This window comes from Pseudogymnoascus verrucosus (genome assembly GCF_001662655.1).
Source record: "Pseudogymnoascus verrucosus strain UAMH 10579 unplaced genomic scaffold scaffold_24, whole genome shotgun sequence".
NCBI classification, from domain to species: domain Eukaryota; kingdom Fungi; phylum Ascomycota; class Leotiomycetes; order Thelebolales; family Thelebolaceae; genus Pseudogymnoascus; species Pseudogymnoascus verrucosus.
Genome location: NW_017263675.1, coordinates 134,316 through 151,408, shown reverse-complemented (window position 1 = coordinate 151,408; position 17,093 = coordinate 134,316). Strand labels below are relative to the sequence as shown.

At 52.2% G+C, this 17,093-nt stretch overlaps 6 protein-coding genes across 6 annotated transcripts; 4 read left to right on the top strand and 2 right to left on the bottom strand.

Annotated features, from left to right (window-relative positions):
* Positions 1-415: 415 nt before the first annotated feature.
* VE01_05777 (uncharacterized protein) lies at positions 416-1,782 on the top strand (the record flags this gene model as incomplete). The annotated part of the gene is made up of 3 exons (XM_018275237.1): positions 416-586; positions 1,359-1,713; positions 1,775-1,782. The coding sequence occupies 3 exons, from the start codon at positions 416-418 to the stop codon at positions 1,780-1,782; spliced, it is 534 nt and encodes a 177-aa protein (XP_018130079.1).
* Positions 1,783-2,168: 386 nt separating this feature from the next.
* On the bottom strand, positions 2,169-3,229 carry RPL44 (40s ribosomal protein L44e). Its single transcript, XM_059463734.1, has 4 exons — positions 3,067-3,229; positions 2,644-2,736; positions 2,381-2,565; positions 2,169-2,324 (listed from the first exon to the last, which is right to left on the bottom strand). The coding sequence occupies exons 1-4, from the start codon at positions 3,067-3,069 to the stop codon at positions 2,285-2,287; spliced, it is 321 nt and encodes a 106-aa protein (XP_059319677.1). The 5' UTR covers positions 3,070-3,229; the 3' UTR covers positions 2,169-2,284.
* Positions 3,230-3,365: 136 nt separating this feature from the next.
* Positions 3,366-6,997, top strand: VE01_05775 (uncharacterized protein). Its single transcript, XM_018275235.2, has 6 exons — positions 3,366-3,434; positions 3,537-4,151; positions 4,204-4,929; positions 4,990-5,089; positions 5,145-5,740; positions 5,787-6,997. Exons 3-6 carry the CDS (start codon positions 4,806-4,808, stop codon positions 6,896-6,898), a joined length of 1,932 nt encoding a protein of 643 aa, XP_018130057.1. The 5' UTR covers positions 3,366-3,434; positions 3,537-4,151; positions 4,204-4,805; the 3' UTR covers positions 6,899-6,997.
* A 355-nt stretch (positions 6,998-7,352) lies between these two features.
* On the top strand, positions 7,353-9,180 carry VE01_05774 (uncharacterized protein). Its single transcript, XM_018275234.2, has 3 exons — positions 7,353-7,565; positions 7,662-7,883; positions 7,965-9,180. Exons 1-3 carry the CDS (start codon positions 7,492-7,494, stop codon positions 8,674-8,676), a joined length of 1,008 nt encoding a protein of 335 aa, XP_018130056.1. The 5' UTR covers positions 7,353-7,491; the 3' UTR covers positions 8,677-9,180.
* A 565-nt stretch (positions 9,181-9,745) lies between these two features.
* VE01_05773 (uncharacterized protein) lies at positions 9,746-13,355 on the bottom strand. Its single transcript, XM_018275233.2, has 5 exons — positions 12,486-13,355; positions 11,709-12,437; positions 11,553-11,659; positions 11,342-11,504; positions 9,746-11,290 (listed from the first exon to the last, which is right to left on the bottom strand). The coding sequence occupies exons 1-5, from the start codon at positions 13,071-13,073 to the stop codon at positions 10,214-10,216; spliced, it is 2,664 nt and encodes an 887-aa protein (XP_018130062.2). The 5' UTR covers positions 13,074-13,355; the 3' UTR covers positions 9,746-10,213.
* Positions 13,356-13,720: 365 nt separating this feature from the next.
* VE01_05772 (uncharacterized protein) lies at positions 13,721-16,935 on the top strand. The gene is made up of 3 exons (XM_059463733.1): positions 13,721-14,485; positions 14,534-14,706; positions 14,759-16,935. The coding sequence occupies exons 1-3, from the start codon at positions 14,237-14,239 to the stop codon at positions 16,617-16,619; spliced, it is 2,283 nt and encodes a 760-aa protein (XP_059319678.1). The 5' UTR covers positions 13,721-14,236; the 3' UTR covers positions 16,620-16,935.
* Positions 16,936-17,093: the final 158 nt, after the last annotated feature.

The following is a 17,093-nucleotide window of genomic DNA, read 5'->3' as shown; positions in this document are numbered from 1 at the left end:
CAGAGTTCTAGAATAGCCTTAACTCATTATTCGTTTAAGATAATTATGGCTTAGGAATAAGCGCCTCCAAAACTATACCCCAGGAATTGTTGTGTTAGCATGTATGCTTTCCAAGTATCGTATTGCAATTCACAAATTGGCTACTTAGACATCGAACAAAGAAAAGGAATTCCATCAGCAGCACTTGCAGGTGCTGGTTTATCGGAAGTAGACGCTCCCTTCGCGGCTTTTGGGGAGAATGAAACACTCACGCCCAAGTGAATTCAATGCCTCCAAAAGCCAATCTCACAAACTACCACGTCTGCATCTCATGCACGAACAGATCGACACACTTCACCTTCCCCGATCATTCCACAGTGTTTCATCCTCCCTTACACAATCGTCATACATGGCAAACACCACGGATCCATCCATCATGGCGAGCGACACAGAACTATCATCCATCGTGGAGACCAAGACACTACCACTGACAGCCAACGTGGCGAGGATCCTACTCCTCCTCCGAAGTCTTCAACGAGGCCGACACAACTTGGATGATCCTTGGATCGTACTGCCACTTCAACTTCACGAGTACGACGATCTGCTTGTCCGTATTGAGAAAAATGAAACTCTTTGGGAATGGGTAGAGTGTAAGTCCACGTTAGTATACAACTCTAGTAACCCCGCCGTCAGTGATGCATATGCTTACTATCCTAGGTCAGCTACGATTCCAGGACAAGCACCTTTGTCATACGAAGGCCCACGGCTATGCATGAATCATTCAAGTGCCAAGTAGTCCTCCGGATACAGCAAAGATTGAGAGCCATGGCAGCAGACAGCGACACCCAATCAAGGCTGCTTGTCAAGGGTATATTCAGGGCTGGGTCAGCGACTCTACTCATCAACCCCCCAGGCAAAGAACGTGTGATTATCAGGCATGATCCCGGCTCCAGTTCATATATACACGCAAATATTGGCCGCCTGTTGTCTTTGAGCTCGCCAACTCGCCGGGTCCCAAGTCTCTGAGCTGCTTGGCTAGCGATTACATTCTAGAATCCCGAGGGAATATTCGCGCCTTTGTTTGGGTTTGAGTTCCACATGGAGACGAAGAAGGTAACTCTTCACTGTTCTTCATACACCCCGAGAAGGGGCTGCCCGCTATTGACGTTCAATCCGAGACTCAGGTAAGTTCTTTTCTTTTACTCTTGTGGCATATAGAGCCCCACGAGTGGAAATAGTTGTTACACGAGTGCATATTACAGAAATCGAACATCTGCAATTCCCTGTCCAAACCGACATTATCACACAGGGCTCTGTGGAGGCTTTCAGACCACAAAATTATGACAAATGACTGTATTTTCTTACTAACACTACTCCAGATCCTCCGCGACGAGCAAGGAACCCCCAACCCCGCCAAAGGCAGCGGTCTGCGCCTCATGCTCCGCGACTTCGCCCCGAGGGGCCTCCTCGAATCGGTGGACCCCGACGCCTCACTCCTCATCAACTCGGCGAAACTCTGTAAATTCCTCGGCGAGGTGGAGGATTCCGAGAGAATAAGAGCTCAGGGACCGATGTTTACACCTCGAGAGATGAATCTTATTATGGAGGAGAGGTGCGAGAGAACGCCCGAGCCGGTGTACGAGGAGGATGGGTTTGTGTTTGGAGAGGAGGAATTGAGTGTTCATGCGCGCTTCTTGGACACACCGGTTGATACTGGGAAGGTGGTTGAGGGGTGTATGCAAGGGGATGGGGGAGAGGCTGAGTGAAATGAAAGATGAGATGAGGTTGACAGGAGATAAATGAGAGGGGATTGATTTCAATCAGAGGTGCACGAAGTGCTGGTGTTGTCGCCATAACGAGGTTCTTGAGGCCTCTCAGTAACACGGACCAATTTGTTCATCATCTGAAATCTTGGGAGGGGTAGGTGGGGTAGGTGAGATGGAGTAGAGAAGGGCAGAGAGATATTGAGATCTGTAAAATACCTTTTCGGAAGTTCGGATACCAGTATATATATGACTTGTCGACACAGGTGTTCGGATCCGAAAACATGACTGTTGCTGATATTTCGAACCGGCCATCTCGGGCCCTCCACCCCTCATCACGCCTCACAGAGCCATGCACGCACACACATCCAAAGGCATCACACAATGGCATCAGCATCATCAGTCATTAGCGAATCAGTAGATTTTGCAATGCCTCAAAGTGCCGCGGTCCGACCCAGCTGCGACATTTCCGTCCAGTTGCCCCATCGCCCGCCCATGCAAGAACACCGACACGCTTCCATGCCCACAAAAGCAATAAGCATTTAGAACACCAAAGCCTGGCCCTTAGTCTTCTTGTCACCACTGTCGAATTGTCAGTATTATTGTTCGTCGCCATCAATGGAAGGAGGGGAGCGTACCCCAGCTCGAAGTGCTTGCAGCGCTTCAACGACAATTGCGCCTTGGTCTTGCAGCTTGTGCACTCGAGACGAAGCACAACCTTCTTGGTGGTCTTGGCCTTCTTGTGGAAAACGGGCTTGGTCTGTCCTCCGTAACCGGACTGCTTCCTGTCGTAACGACGCTTTCCCTGTGCGAAGAGCGAGGCCTGGGAGAAGGAGTGTTAGTGGTGGGTGGGAGGTTTTTCGCCGCGGGTGCGGGATGGATGGAGGGGTCGTGAATATACCTTTCCTGCCTTGTATTGGGTAACCTTGTGCTGGGTGTGCTTCTTGCACTCCTTACCCTTGCAGTAGGTGCGTCTGGTCTTTGGGATGTTGACCTAGGAGAGAATGTTAGTTTGTGGTCGGCGGGATTTCTCGCTCGCTGTATCTCGAGCTCTGGATGCTCGCAAGTCGTCATGGCTCGAGGGCTTCGGAGATGGAGGAAACGAGAGTCTGGTGAGGGATTCGCAGTGTCCTCGTTTCGTTGTCATGTTTCGCAAGCCGAATGCCATCCGTGGGCGTCGTGTCGATTCATCGAGTCAATTCGTCTCGAACCTCTACCATTTCTCTCGTCCGGCGCAACATGCGTTTCGAAGCCATCAGAGCCGTCGGACAGAGCATCCAGAGAAGAGATACACCGGTATGAGCAGGGCGAATTTATCACGTACCATCTTGGCGATTTCAAGGTTGTCGTGAAGTTGCTGAGTATCGTGCCGTCGCTGAGAGCAATTTCGACGAGGAATATCGCGAATTGTCGATTTGTGTGGGATTAGCTAATATCGGGTCTAACGAGATCGGGTCAAGCGATAGTGTGAGTCATGTGATTTGTAATTTGGTGTAGTCACGTGCATTGGTCATTTATACCTTACATATAAGGCATGATATAATGTCTTGGCATCAGCCACTGAAGATTATTGGCACTTTGCCCTGGCATATGAAGGATTTGAAGGATTTAAGGCTATGTCGACCTACAAAATGCTGATTGTTCCACAAAGTTATTAGTTGACGCTTTTTGAGATGTATATAAGAGAAATCGGTATTGACCCTCCAAATATAATTACACAAGTGTTACCCTCCTTGACTGCTCCAACGCATTTTGTGCCACAAATCTGTAGCAGCTGACTAACCGTGTTCCCAGACTCTTCTGCGTTCCCACGTTCTGACGTGATACCATTACTGGTTTCAGCCACCATGCTAGCTCGTGGCTTAAAATGTTACCTGGGAATATTTCAACAAAAGAAGAATGTTCCGAGTACGCTGACGTGGACGACGCTGTCAGCCATGAGCAAAAAGAGAACAGATTCATGAAGAGTATGGACAGTATTTTCCGTGCGGTACGAAAGCTCATTGCCGTTCTATATCTATATAGAAAGTGCTGAGTGGTACTACGGCCGTGATACATACTCAGCGATGTCATAACACTGGAACGGTATCGGCAGTCGTATCTCGTATAGGACTAGAATTGTGTGGAGGCTCGGGGTCTGAGCAGCCACACTACTTACTGTACTCTACTGTACTCCAAGGTCGGTATATCAAGCTTGTAGGGAAGGAATTGATACTGTACTAGGAAAGGACCACCGCACCATGGTAGGGAAGGACTGGCATGGAAGGAACTCTTTGAGGAACTTGGGGAACCTGTTCGAGCAGAGGTAGGGATGCTGCATATGACTACAGCAGAAGATGCTGCAGACATACAATATTTCAGACGGGCTAGGAGCATCTTAGAGTACTTGTGGCTCTTCTACTCTTCGCAGTAATCTTAGAAGCCAACGATCTCTGTTAAAACATGCTAACACAGGTACTAGGTACATCCAGAACATCCAAAACCACGAGATCGACACGTTTCATGGTACCCATGACTTACTCCGTTTTTTCCTTCTTCGTTTATGGCCAATAAACCCCCACCCACAGTGAGACCTCCCACCTCGCTTCCACCGAAAATTGCTTCGGAACGACCTCTTGCCGATGTAGTGTGAGATACGCAACTCCTAGTGCGAACGCACCTCGACCGACTCCCCTCCTACCCTCCCTACTAACCTACCTCCCGGCCCTAGGCCCCGCGTCTAGTTATTCTTTATCAATGGAGAGATATCCCCCCGTCATTATGCGGTGTCCAAGCTCACATTTCCAATTCCTCGATCCATAGTGGACGCAGAGGTTTCATCTTCATCTTGACTCTCTATCATCCCCTTTCCCTCTCCGTCTTACTCCCTCTCTATCTGCCTCCCTCCCTGCACATATCCCATCCCAAGAACCTCGGAGAATTTACTTCGATCCACGATCACCGAGCGAACGGCGCGCCCCACTTCCCGAGCGACTGCAACTAAAGCTCCCTGGTCCCGCCAGGACCCGTGCCTCCAGACCAGACCAAACTGAACAAACGGCTTTGTCGCCGAAGAACGCCGCCATGGTCTCCCTCCTGGTGATGGTGGTAGCTGCGCTGCCCCTTTACTGGGCTTTCTCAAAATTCACACGCTTCCGCCGTAATCTAAAGGATGCAAAGAGCACTGGTCTGCCATATGTCATTCAACGTATGTCTAGTCCCTTCTCACCGACTGCGACTAAGCCAAGCTGACAATAGTGTGGCCCAGCTGTCTACCCTATCACTCTGTTTTGGATAATAAGTGGTAAATTATGGTTAAAACTGATCAACAAGACATGGCCGGACAGCTGGCACAAGAGCTGGTCCAAGTATGCTGCTGCCCACGTTATGATAAACACCCTCGGTAGCTGACTCCCGGCGTAGATTCCTTTCCCCAGACTGGTCGTGGAATGAACTGTATGATGCCCATCGTGAGCTGGGCACGGACACCTTCATCACCGTCTCGCCCGTCACCAACATGATGTGGACCGCCGATCCCAGTGTCATCCACCAGATAACTACGCGCCAGGTCGGCTTCCCCAAGCCCATCAAGGACTATAAGGTCCTTGACATCTACGGTCGCAACGTCGTCACCACCGAGGGCCCAGAGTGGCGCATGCACCGCAAGGCCACAGCGCCCGGATTCAACGAGACGAACAACTCGCTTGTCTTCACGGAGTCCGTCGCGCAGGCACAAGGCATGATCAGGAAGTGGATGGACGGCGAAGAAAAGAGTAGTCGTACGCTGAACGATGTCCCGGCTGATTGTATGCGCGTGGCGTTGCACATTATCAGCGCTATGGGGTTCGGTGTTAGGTTGTTGTGGCCGGGAGATGAGTTCAGCACCGGAGACAAGGACTCGGGGCTGATTCATATGGGTGATAAGCCTTTGGGGGAGCACACGATGAGCTTTGAGAAGGCGCTATCTACTGTTCTGGATGACATATTCGTTCTAATGTTGACACCGAGGTGGCTTTTGAGTAAGTTTCCCTCGTCCATCCGAGAGATTGTAACTGACAGCCGTAGAAATCGCGCCAATGAAGAGGGCAAAGCGGGCTTGGGAATCATACAAGAACTGGAAGCTGTACATGGAGGAACTCCTCGAGAAGAAAGTGGAAGCTGAGCTCGCAGGCGAGAAGACGCTGGGCATGGATATCATGGGCGCATTAGTCAAGAGCGCGACCGACGCAGACCGACCCGACCAAAAGAAGTCGCCAGGCCAATTGGAATCTAACAAGGGCAAGCGAGGCCTCACCGACGAGAACATCATCGGCAACTCCTTCGTCATGCTCCTCGCCGGCCACGAGACCACCGCCAACACCATCCACTTCTCCCTAATGGAACTCGCCATGGCCCCGAGCTCGCAGCGCAACCTCCAGAAGGAAGTCTGCACCATCTTCGGCGACTCGGATCCGAAGACATGGGACTACGCTTACAGCGTTAATAACTTGCTCGGCGGTATGGTGGGCGCCACCATGAACGAGATGCTGCGCCTGATGCCGCCGGTCACCAACATCCCGAAGATGGCCAGTGCCAATCAGGACCAAGTGATTGTGGTGGATGGGCAGAAACACACGTTGCCCAAGGGACTCTACATCAACTTCAACGTCGTCGGCGCCCATCGCCACCCGAAATGCTGGCCTAGCAAGGGCGTGTCAAAGGTAAGTGGTAAGTCGGATGACTTGGATGATTTCATCCCGGAGAGATGGCTCAAAGAAGATGCCTCAACCCATATTGAAGAGGACTCGGAAGAGGAGGATTTTGGAGGCTTCACGGGCAAAACATCGTCTGCGCAGCTCTTCCGCCCCACGCGCGGCTCTTTCCTGCCCTTCTCCGATGGACCGCGGTCGTGTCTCGGGCGCCGCCTGGCGCAGGTCGAGTTGATCGCCGTGTTGGCTGTCATCTTCCAACAGTACTCTATCGAACTCGCGGTTGATGAGTGGGCGAGCGATGAGGAGGTGGCTAACATGAGCGTGCCGGAGAAGCTGGAGGTTTATGCGAAGGCGACGAAGAAGGCGAGGGAGGTCATTAGGACGGCGTCTTCGATGATTACGTTGAAGTTGAATTTTGGTCAGACTTATATCCCGGCGAGGCTGGTGAAGAAGGGGGAGGAGCGGTTTATTCGGTATATTGAGTAAGCTATCTCGTGGACTACGTGGGGTTCTTCTTCTATGCGATGGAAGTATAGCATAGGTTTAGATTGCTATATACATAAATGATGAATGATGGAAATAAATACGAATATTAAAACACTACTTTGAATATATTTTGCAACGTGCGTAGAATTAATTTATTGTTATGATAAATAAGAAAATAATGGTGGAACAATTAAATTCCTAACAATGGAGCAAAACAATGGAATTGAAACAAACGCGGCTAATCACAGTATTACCATACTAGTATACAATCAATTTGCTTTTGCAAAATATTAATTTACAAACTTAACCTTCTGAAGACTAAGTTCTCCCCGATCAGCCCTTCCAGACATCATCATACGTCAGAGTCACGTGGCTCTTCTCTCGCCGTTGCAATCTGGCGCTAAAACGCCATTGTTATGACAACAATCGGCGCACCCCAGCCATCCGCATTTATCAACAACACACATAATCATCATACTATTGCAACCCGCACGTACCTCCCTCCCTCAACCACCAACTCCATAAAAAACTGCCGCCAATACTTGCATCGCAATCGCCTCATCTTCGCGACCACAAGCATACCCGTCGCTACCATGTCGTCGTCCAGTTTCCTCCAGAAAATGCGCAAGGCGCAGCTCGAGGAGCTCGCATCAGACCTTGACCTGAGGTGCGCTTCCCCCCCGCTGCGCCAGCGCCGTCGCGCGCGCGCAAAATATATCCATATTACAACTATCATATAGAACGTACTGACGCGAACCACCAGCCCGAGCGGCCAGAAGAAGGCGGATCTCGAGCTCTTGATCGACTCGTTTCTAAGCCAACACCCAGAGATGTCCACAGACGCGCGCGTCGCGCCCTTCTACAAACGCCGCTCGACCAACGAGCTCTCCCCCGTCAAGAGAGAAATCGCAGCCGACGCAGAGAAGATCGTCAGAGTCACCAAGCGACGCGCCACAAAGGCTGCTGACGAACTCTCAAACTCGGTGTAAGAACCCCCCTCCCCGACGCGTCGCACCCCTCCAAACCACCAACCACGATAAACAAGGCTGACATTCCCCCCTCACAGTGACGACTCCGACGTCGAGCCCGCAACCACCCGCGCGCGCTCTGCCTTAGTCCGCACGCCCGCGCGCGCCCTCTCCCTCGCGCAATCCGTCCCGCTCCCCCCCTCCCCCTCCGTCGTCGCCGACGTCCTCGAGCGCCGCACCGCAGCCATCCGCTCCCAAATTGTTGAAGTCGCCTCCTCCACCGGCGCCACCGAAGCCGTCGAGTCCGCGCGCGAGTCGCTCTCGAGCCTCCTCAGCATCGAGACGATAATCCTCTTCTTCGAAGCCGCGAACCTCCGCTCCGAGATCCTGCCAGACCGCTACGCGTTCTCCATCCCCGCCCTGCCGATGCTGAGCAAGAACCCCTACCCAGTCTCGCTACCGGATTTGTTCCTCCTCCTCACTTCGAGCTTCTGGCAGCCATTCACCCTCTGGCTGGCGACTGCGCTCGTTGTCCCGTTGGCGTTCGCGTACTTCTTCAACCTTACCGCTCGCCCCCGCTCCCGCGGCGCACAAAGGTTCGAGTACCAGTTCGACCCGCTCACTTTCAATGTTGCCAAGGCGATTATTACCTACGCTGTATTTTCCCGCGGCGCCACCTTCTGCGGCCTTGTTGATCTCGAGTCCGTCGCGCGCATTCGCTCTGCGGCAGCTGGAGGATGGGAGGGCATTGTCGGCGGCTGCGCCGTAGGCGCGTTGGCGACGATCTACGAGGCTATCATCCGGAAGTAGACACCTGTCTGCTTTCCGCCTGTCTGCCTGTTTATTTGTTTCGCGCCGGGGAGTCCTCTTTGAAGGTCTATTGATGAAAATACTCTTGTTCTGCTTATGCGCCTCTATTTGAATTTCCGCTGCTTTTCTACTGTTTTTCTCTTCGTTGCGGCTGTGTCGCGGTACCGCGCCCTCCCCTGCCCTGTTCATCTACCTATATCTCAACCAACTAACTACACATAACCTACTTTATTCCGTAGGGGGCCGGGCTGGCGCGGGGCGTTTCGGAGTCAGGTTTTGGGGGGTGGAATGTGTATATGAATGATGTGGCCTGCTTGGGAAGCCTTGATGGGTCTTGGGTTTTGTGTCCTGTGTCTATGCGGGTATACTGTTTTTGTTTTTTATTTTTTATTTTTGGATTATCTCCAGTTTTATCGTGGTTTTTGCGTGATTAAAGGGGGGTTGGTTTATGAGGGAATTAGTGGGGATAGTAGGATAGAGAAGGGGACGTGGGAATGGAGGGGCTTTAATGTTCGAACTGTACTGTGCCTTGCTGGTTGCGTATGCCCATGATGAGCGGTAGCCGCATAATTGTATTAGGCACTCAGAGACTCCCTCATCCCATCCCCACCTCCTTCGAGAACAGTCGCTACCCCTTAAACCTTTCCCCCCTCTTCTCCACACACGCATCCACACATCCCAAAACCATTACTCCAAAGTCAGCCTTCTCCCCTCCCCCCACAAGCCACTAGAACACCCGCATAACCACCACCAGCACCCACACCCCCCTCATCCTCCACCCCTCATCCTCCGCATCGCCATCCACATACTCACCCACCCCATCCGAGACCGCTTCCCTCCCAAAACCCGCGAGTAGAAGAAACGCAAAACTGATGGCGAGCAGGACGACAGCTGTTAGCTCGAAGAACTAGAGCTATGTGATTACTTGGCGGAGTGCGGGGCGGTAGTGTTCTTGAAGTTGGAGGTTACGAATGGGAGACCCATGTTGTATGAGTATTCACGATGATTGTAGATGTCAAGGAACCCTTCGAGCTGAGATAGGGATGCTGCATACGAGTCCAGCAATATGGTGGTTTTGAAATTCACGTAGAATGATGCCAAGAACTTCTCATTCTGCACCCATGTACGTGATTCCCTCATAATTAGTTCAGACCTATATACCCACCCGTCTTAACATTATCACATTGCTCGATGAGCATAGATCTGGTAATATTCGCGCGGGCGCTTGATCTTCGATTATGCCGAACACTTTCGACACGACTAAACACACCAGTATAGTAGTATACATTGAAGCCGCCCAACAACCACCACACATGCGCGACTTCGCCTCCTCTCCCCCACCTGCACCACTCCACCTCTCCCAGCCCAAACGAGGCTCCTCTCGCTGCCCCCGCTTACAGTACATCCAAATCCTCGCATCCGCTAAATCCTCACATCCTCTCCTGATCGCATCCACTCCTGGTCGCATCCCCCCCCTCTCACACCCAAATCCTCTCCCAAACCACTGCGCCTGCTCGCTCACCTAAATCGTCCCCCCTCATTCGATCCTCTGGTAGAACAACAGATACGCCACCTTATTATCCTTAATCCCAAACTTCTCCGCCGCGGCCTTCTTCCCCGCCGGCGCAGCCGCAACCCCATTCGCAACACTCGCCCACTTCTTCCCCGCCCCGTTCACCTTCTCCCCATTAACCTGCTTCCACTCGCTCGCCTCTCCATCCTCATCATCCATCTTCATCCCCGCAAAGATGTTAGCGGTAGGGATCGTGTCCCGGTTGTGCGCCTCCAGAGCCGCAGCCAGGACCTTGGGGTCCTCCTCGCTGCCACCCTCAGCCACATCCTCCGACTTGACGCGACGGATCACCGTATCGTCGAGACGAACCCACTCGCGCCCGTCCTGGCGCCGCACATCCACCGTATAGTGGCCACCGCTCGCGTTCTTGCCATGGTGGTACACAACGGCCGTCAAGCGGTAACGGGGCAGACCACCGTGGTTGAGGATACCACCCTGCTTCTGGCGCGCAAAAACCTCCTTGGGGATCTCGAGCTCGAGGGGGTAGCCAACCTTCTTCCAGATCTTCTGCGTGCCGCCGCTGTTGTCATACTGGAAGCGCTTGAGGTGCAGGATGAGCATTGGCGGGAGCGTTTCGATCGAGAGTTGTTTTGTGGCCGTGACGTTGGAGCCGCGGGGGGACTTGAAGTCTCCGGTTATGGTCTCTGGCTTCGTTAGACCTTTCAGGGCGTCGATGATGTTGTGCACGGATGGGAGGTGGATGTCGAGCTGGAGGGGTTGGTATGGCTCCATCGTGACAGAGTCCTTAAGACCAGGAACACGGAGCACCGAGCGAAGGGTGCCGCCGAATATCTTTGTAATTGGCGAGTCAAGTCTTGTACCGGAGGATCTGGTGATGGCAGCCTTTTGCTTCGGACCAACCTCGAGCCATCCGTTTGCGCCTTCTCCAGAAACTGACCCAGCCTGGCTCACAGCGGGCGATGAAGGCACGTTTGGTGACCCATCGATGGAACTGGTAGACTGCATAACCTGTACGCACTCATCGTGAAGACCTTCAAGCAAAAACCCCAAAAACTCCTCTGCGTCCTGCTGATGCCCGCGCTGTAACAGAGTTAGTCGGGGAAGTACACATTCATGGAAAAGTGGACATACCCTCATTGATGCAAATCGCGGCAAGGTCCTGATAACCTCATAAACAAAATCCGGTGTAAATGCATCCCCATACTTTTCCAACTCATTATCTTTCAACCTCATTCTAAGCTTCTCCACAGACACAGCCGAATCGATAATAGGGAATTCGCGCATGAACATAATCCTGTGAAATGTTAGGAGCTGTTCAATGCGTGCGGGAATGGAACCTTACATAGCGTCGATTAATGGGGTATCGCTTTTAAAACTATGCGCCGCCCTTTTGCCAACTTGATCAAGAAGCTCGTAAAAAGGTACACAGAAGACTAAAACTTGAAGTACCTGGGAGTCATTAGAGGTGGATCATTTGTGTATAGTAGTCAAGACTTACAGAGTTCATATAACACATATTGCCGGTATTAACAAGGCCTCTCGGCTCGAGGAAAGAGATTTTGCCGCTGTGAATATTGGCATTGAAAGAAACGAGGGCATCAGCCAACGACTCGTTGTTCGACTTCGCAAAACCTGCAGCAGTCGTAGAAGAACCTGACACGCCAGTATCAAGGCGTGCAGCTTGGGTAGGACCCTTGAAAAGGTTGGCCCAGGATTTCGGCCCTGAAGGTGCTGGAGTTGGCTCAGCCGTGGCAGCCTCAGCCTCCGCTTGCGGCGCTTCAGCATCTGGTCCATTGGCAACTACCTCAGACTCGGGCTTCTTATCTTGGGATGGCCCCTTGGGCGAATCCGACTTAGCCTCCGCAGAAATTGGTGATTGTTTGGCCAGAACTCTTGGGAGTGCAGGCATAATTGGAGGAGGCACGCTGCGATGAGCAGATTTTGCAGAGCTGACCGCAGGTTGTAGAGTTGCCTGGGCAGAAGATGGAGTTGTGGGATTTGTCGATGGAGCGTGTTCGGAGGGAGCTTGTGTTGTGGATGGAGTCTCGGGGCGAGGCACGGAAGCTTCAGTAGCGTCAACGGTGTTTGAGACCATCGAGTCACCTTGGCCGGGTTGTTGGACATCCTTTTGCTCGACCAACGTCGATTGCTTGGGCACTGCCTTCCGTTTCTTTTGTTTCGTTGACCTCGCTGGCCATGACAAGTCGGGTCTAGAGTACCAAGGGAGCTAGTAAAGTCAGAACGTGTCTTTGTGAGTCAGATACGGGTTACTTACTTGTGGCCAGTATGGGATCCGAGTCTCAGATACTTCCTCGTCTGGTATTTCTGCGGGGAACTGAGGAGCTTCTTGAACAGGTGGAGGTGGAGTCAGAGGTGCGCTGAGTTGCGGAATAAAAGTTGGAGGTAGTTGAGCAGGGACGACAACTTCAGCCACTGGCGGAGGCACGGCTGGAGCTGGGATTGTCGCAGGAGCTATATATGAAGAACGCGTAGATGAAGGTGTTGTCGGCACATGAGGTTGGTATGGTGTTGTGACTACCGCAGGCGGCTGAAGGGGGTGTGGATATGAGGGGGTCGACACGACAGGTGGGACCTGGTATTGCTGGTACGGCATGGACGGCGACCCTCGATATACTGCATATGGGTTGTACTGGTTCGGAGGCATGCCGGTGTTGTAGTACTGGGGAGGCGGAGGCTGTTGTGGATAGTATGGTTGATTGTAGTATGCATTATACATTTGCTGTGGCGGCTGTTGATGTTGTGGGTAATGCTGCTGGTTGTGCTGGCCGTGCTGGTTGTATTGTCGGCGTCTGTTGTCATGATGCATCCCCTGCCCTGCCGGCAGATGACGGCTGTTCATCATGCCGGCGTGGGGGAAGTCTTCCAAACCGTCTCGGAATGTCGAGGCGGCCTGGATGTTTGTAGATTTCCAGGCGCGCAAGCAATAGGCGCGACTAGAAGATCGAAGTGGGTTTTGGTGGTGGGAACTTTGTAGAACAGGCAGCGATTCAGCCGTGAATTATCCTGCTGTGGAATGACAGCGCAGATAATATTTAAACAAAGGAGGACAGCAAGGAATGTTGACAGTCTCCACAGTGTCGGCGTGTTGGTTGGCGATAGTTAGGAGATGAAGTTGTCGTCGACGTGAAGCTGGGGATTATTTCTTAGTTCAGCCCGAATCAATGGTATCCTGTACTGGCACTCTATGATTTGTGCATTATTGGCTGATTCGGTCACCGTAGAAGGGCTGGGCTGCTCTCTGCACTTCTCTAGCCTGAGATGACTAAGCAAATTAGCATGACTAAGCAAGATCATTTATACCCAACGCCGTCATCGATTGTACGAATCAGTGGCTGGAAGTCACGGGGACGGGAAGAAAGTGAATGGCTACAGTCCATAATAAATTTATGAAGATTGAATATAGCATGATTGTTTGTGCTGATGCTGTAGATAAATTAGAATTTATGTAGCAATTAAACTAAATTTGTCTGAATTTTACTGGATTTATTTTTTTTCCGTTTGTTGCACACAGATCACCTGCTGCTCACTGGCGATAAACAGGCGTCGGATTGCTCGCCGTCCCGACATCTGCCCCGCTGACGGTGACTCGACAAAACAACCAGCGCCCTCTGGGGTCCTGTCCATATCAACAAAACACAAACAAAAGAGGGAAATAGGGACTGAGGGGTCACGGAAGGGACAGGGCTGAGCACGACAGAGACGGACACTGTAGCTTCATTTACTCAAATAAACCTGCGTCCACCGGGTAGCGCAGGTTCCAGATCACCAAGGGTCGTGTTGAGATTGGAGGCCGCCACTCTCTTCCTCCGATAACTACGATTTACTCTCTGCTTCCCAAGTCAATATCACGGCTGCATAAAGCAACTGCCGCTCAAGATAAGCTGGATCTTCTGCTAGAGACAAGCTGTGCCTCACTGCCCTTCCGCTGGAGACTTCTGTTCAAGACAAACACACCCACGTCCAAGAGAAACTGTGCCTGTCTGCTCCTATGCACCTGCAACGAGAATGAATTCCACGCAACCTGGAGCGTCACTTGGAGGAAAACTCAATCATTCCTCCGCACAGACACCCACCCCCCAGCAGCAACAGCAGGGCCCGTCATCACCCAGCTTCGAATCCAGCACCAGACGCTCCAGCAGTGCCCATTCGAATACGACCCACGGTACTGCTCGGAACAACCAGTCCTCGAAGAAGAACCACAAAAAGCATAGACGACCTGGGGGACTGCTTGGGGATGATTCTTATGCTGAAAATGTGAGTTGCACAATGGAATGGGCAGAAGGGCCCAGCTAACGGACGCAGACTGCAATGAGGAACTCAACCAGCCGACGAGGCCAGACCTCCATCACGCATCTGATGAACTTTGCCTTACCACCTCGACCAAGTGCACAGGTGTATCCGAGGTCTAGTGGTAGGGATTCTGGATACACAAGGTCGGGGTTAGGATCTGGCTATCATGCTTCCGACAAAGCGAGGTATGCAACCTGCTGTTGCCGGTATCATACAAAAAGCTGACTGTAGGCGCAGATATATCCATGCCAACTACCGCTTTATCGTCCACCCTTCCGGTGACTACCGCGCACAAGCTGTCGACGCTGATGCACCTCTCGACTGGGACAGCGTCCTGCAGATCCTCGTGTCTGCAGAGTCCCAACTTTCGTCCTGTCCGATATGTCTATCACATCCTGTAGCGCCTCGGATGGCGAAATGTGGCCATATATTCTGTTTACCATGTCTGATTCGATATATGCATTCTACCGACGATGAAGCTCCTGAGAAAAAGACAAGATGGAAGAAATGCCCTCTCTGTTGGGACTCAATATATATGTCTGATACTAGACCAGTAAGGTGGTTTACTGGTCAGGAAAACCCGGCGCCGAAGGAAGGAGAGGATGTCATCCTTCGATTGGTTATGCGTCAACCGGGTAGCACCTTGACCCTGCCAAGGGACGAGGCAGAATCCATGGGGAGACTTCACGATATCCCGTGGTACTTTGCAGCTGAAGTCACAGATTACTCCCGTGTTATGAAAGGCACGGAGGAATATATGACTGAGCAATTTGATAAGGAGATCGAGGACTTGAAACGGCAAGAGAAGGAAGATGAGCTGATGTTTGGCGATGAAACAACTTGGGCTAAGAAGGCTGTTCGGAGCGTGATCGAGGCAAAAGAGCACATTAAGGGTATGGGGAATGCCCCGGCTATATTGAAGCAGCCAGCGAGGCATGCAAAGGAGCACGAGATCCAGCAGGCTCAGGAACCCAAAACCGATGATGAGAAATCGGCAACGACATGGGTCCAACTTCATGATGGCGAAGCTGCTCCCGTCGCTACGCCTTCCGAGGAAGGACCGACGGAAGCTCCATCAAAACCATCAAATAGTACCGGCCAACATCGCCTGAACCCCGTAGCCGATGCTTTCAATCACCTTTCTTTGAACGAGTCTACAGTCGCACACAACAATACGGTTCACGAGGCTCCAGCCCACAACGCTCCAGCTCACAGCGGTCCAGCCCACAATTTGCCAGCACAGCCTCATGCACCATATTACTTCTACCAGGGACTCCAGCATTACTATCTTGCACCCCTCGATATTCGCATACTTAAAGCTGCCTTTGGCAATTTCTCATCCTTCCCATCAACCCTCCTCCCCCGCGTGGAGCACGTCTCTACGGGCCACATCATCGACGACGAACTACGCAAACGCACAAAATACCTCGCCCATCTCCCGTATGGCTGCGAAGTCTCCTTCCTGGAATGCAACTGGACCGACGTAGTCCCCGACTCTGTCCTCGCCAACTTCGCCCAGGATATCTCGCGTCGCCGCGAGAAGAACCGCGAAAAGGAGAACCGGGAGGAGAAAGCGCGTGTCCGAGCCGAGAAGCTCGAGGACGAAGAGCGCTGGGCAAACGTCCGAAAGAAGCGCCAGGAATTCTCCACTCCCGTTGCGGAGGAGCGGTTCGGCGCCGCGGATTTCCTCCCGCTTGTCAACCAGGCGAATGCGGACGGAACTGCTGGGAATAGTCCGCCGTATGCGACGCACCACCGCCCGGGATTCGAGAGTTTGGCGAATCATTCTCCGGGAACGAGCCCGCCACAGAAGCGTACGGTTTGGGGAACTACGGTGTTAGCACCTACGGATGGAAACGAAGTGGTACATGAGGAGAGCGGCAATGATGGATGGCTCCAGGACTGGGAGAAGGAGCTGCGTGAGGAGAATGAGGCGATGATACGGCAGGTTGAGGCGGCGAGCTTGGCGGATGAGGTTGGTGAGGGGAGTGGGGGCGCGCCTAAGGCTGGGAATGGGGGAGGGGGAGGAGGAGGAGGAAAGAAAAAGAAGGGGAAGAAGATTACGTTGATGAGCACGACTGCTCGGCGCGCGGCGTGAGCTGTTGGGGGTTGCTCATGTGAGATTGGCATCGGTTGAAGAGGAGAACGTGGGATGTGTTTTGGAGTATACGTACGTCCTTTACTGGAGATGTGGAGGCGGTGAGATGGGAACAGATGAGAGCTAGAAACTATACACAAATCCTATTTGCCATAGGAGGTCAAAGAATATGTCAGATCTCGAGCTAGTTCGAGATATCTTCCTGTCGATGGTTGGCACGTGGACTGCATCCTCTCGTCCGACATCTTTTGTTGGCTTTTATCACCCAATCCCACCCCCTAATCTAGGATTAAGACATCATAAACACCATTAACCATAAACTGTTGAATTTTAGTTTCTGTAAGTTTATCATCCCAGACTGTCCCAACAGAAACGACGCGTTCTCGCATCGGCGAAACCATCGCGCCGACGCGACCCCGGAAAATCTCCAGGCATGTGAATATCCCACACCCTTGTAACCTCCGACCGCGTAAA

Excerpts from the sequence above, each read along its gene's own strand:
- VE01_05773 (XM_018275233.2), bottom strand. The coding sequence starts at position 13,073 with ATGATGAACAGCCGTCATCTGCCGGCAGGGCAGGGGATGCATCATGAC. Across the intron at positions 12,438-12,485 it reads GGATCCCATACTGGCCACAA|CTCCCTTGGTACTCTAGACC; the intron begins GTAAGTAACCCG and ends TGACTTTACTAG. Across the intron at positions 11,505-11,552 it reads ACCCCATTAATCGACGCTAT|GATTATGTTCATGCGCGAAT; the intron begins GTAAGGTTCCAT and ends AACATTTCACAG.
- RPL44 (XM_059463734.1), bottom strand. Across the intron at positions 2,566-2,643 it reads CCCAATACAAGGCAGGAAAG|GCCTCGCTCTTCGCACAGGG; the intron begins GTATATTCACGA and ends TCCTTCTCCCAG. Across the intron at positions 2,325-2,380 it reads TGCAAGCACTTCGAGCTGGG|TGGTGACAAGAAGACTAAGG; the intron begins GTACGCTCCCCT and ends ACAATTCGACAG.
- VE01_05774 (XM_018275234.2), top strand. The coding sequence starts at position 7,492 with ATGTCGTCGTCCAGTTTCCTCCAGAAAATGCGCAAGGCGCAGCTCGAG. Across the intron at positions 7,566-7,661 it reads GCATCAGACCTTGACCTGAG|CCCGAGCGGCCAGAAGAAGG; the intron begins GTGCGCTTCCCC and ends GCGAACCACCAG. Across the intron at positions 7,884-7,964 it reads GACGAACTCTCAAACTCGGT|TGACGACTCCGACGTCGAGC; the intron begins GTAAGAACCCCC and ends CCCCCCTCACAG.
- VE01_05772 (XM_059463733.1), top strand. The coding sequence starts at position 14,237 with ATGAATTCCACGCAACCTGGAGCGTCACTTGGAGGAAAACTCAATCAT. Across the intron at positions 14,486-14,533 it reads ATGATTCTTATGCTGAAAAT|ACTGCAATGAGGAACTCAAC; the intron begins GTGAGTTGCACA and ends TAACGGACGCAG. Across the intron at positions 14,707-14,758 it reads CATGCTTCCGACAAAGCGAG|ATATATCCATGCCAACTACC; the intron begins GTATGCAACCTG and ends CTGTAGGCGCAG.
- VE01_05775 (XM_018275235.2), top strand. The coding sequence starts at position 4,806 with ATGGTCTCCCTCCTGGTGATGGTGGTAGCTGCGCTGCCCCTTTACTGG. Across the intron at positions 4,930-4,989 it reads TCTGCCATATGTCATTCAAC|CTGTCTACCCTATCACTCTG; the intron begins GTATGTCTAGTC and ends AGTGTGGCCCAG. Across the intron at positions 5,741-5,786 it reads GACACCGAGGTGGCTTTTGA|AAATCGCGCCAATGAAGAGG; the intron begins GTAAGTTTCCCT and ends TGACAGCCGTAG.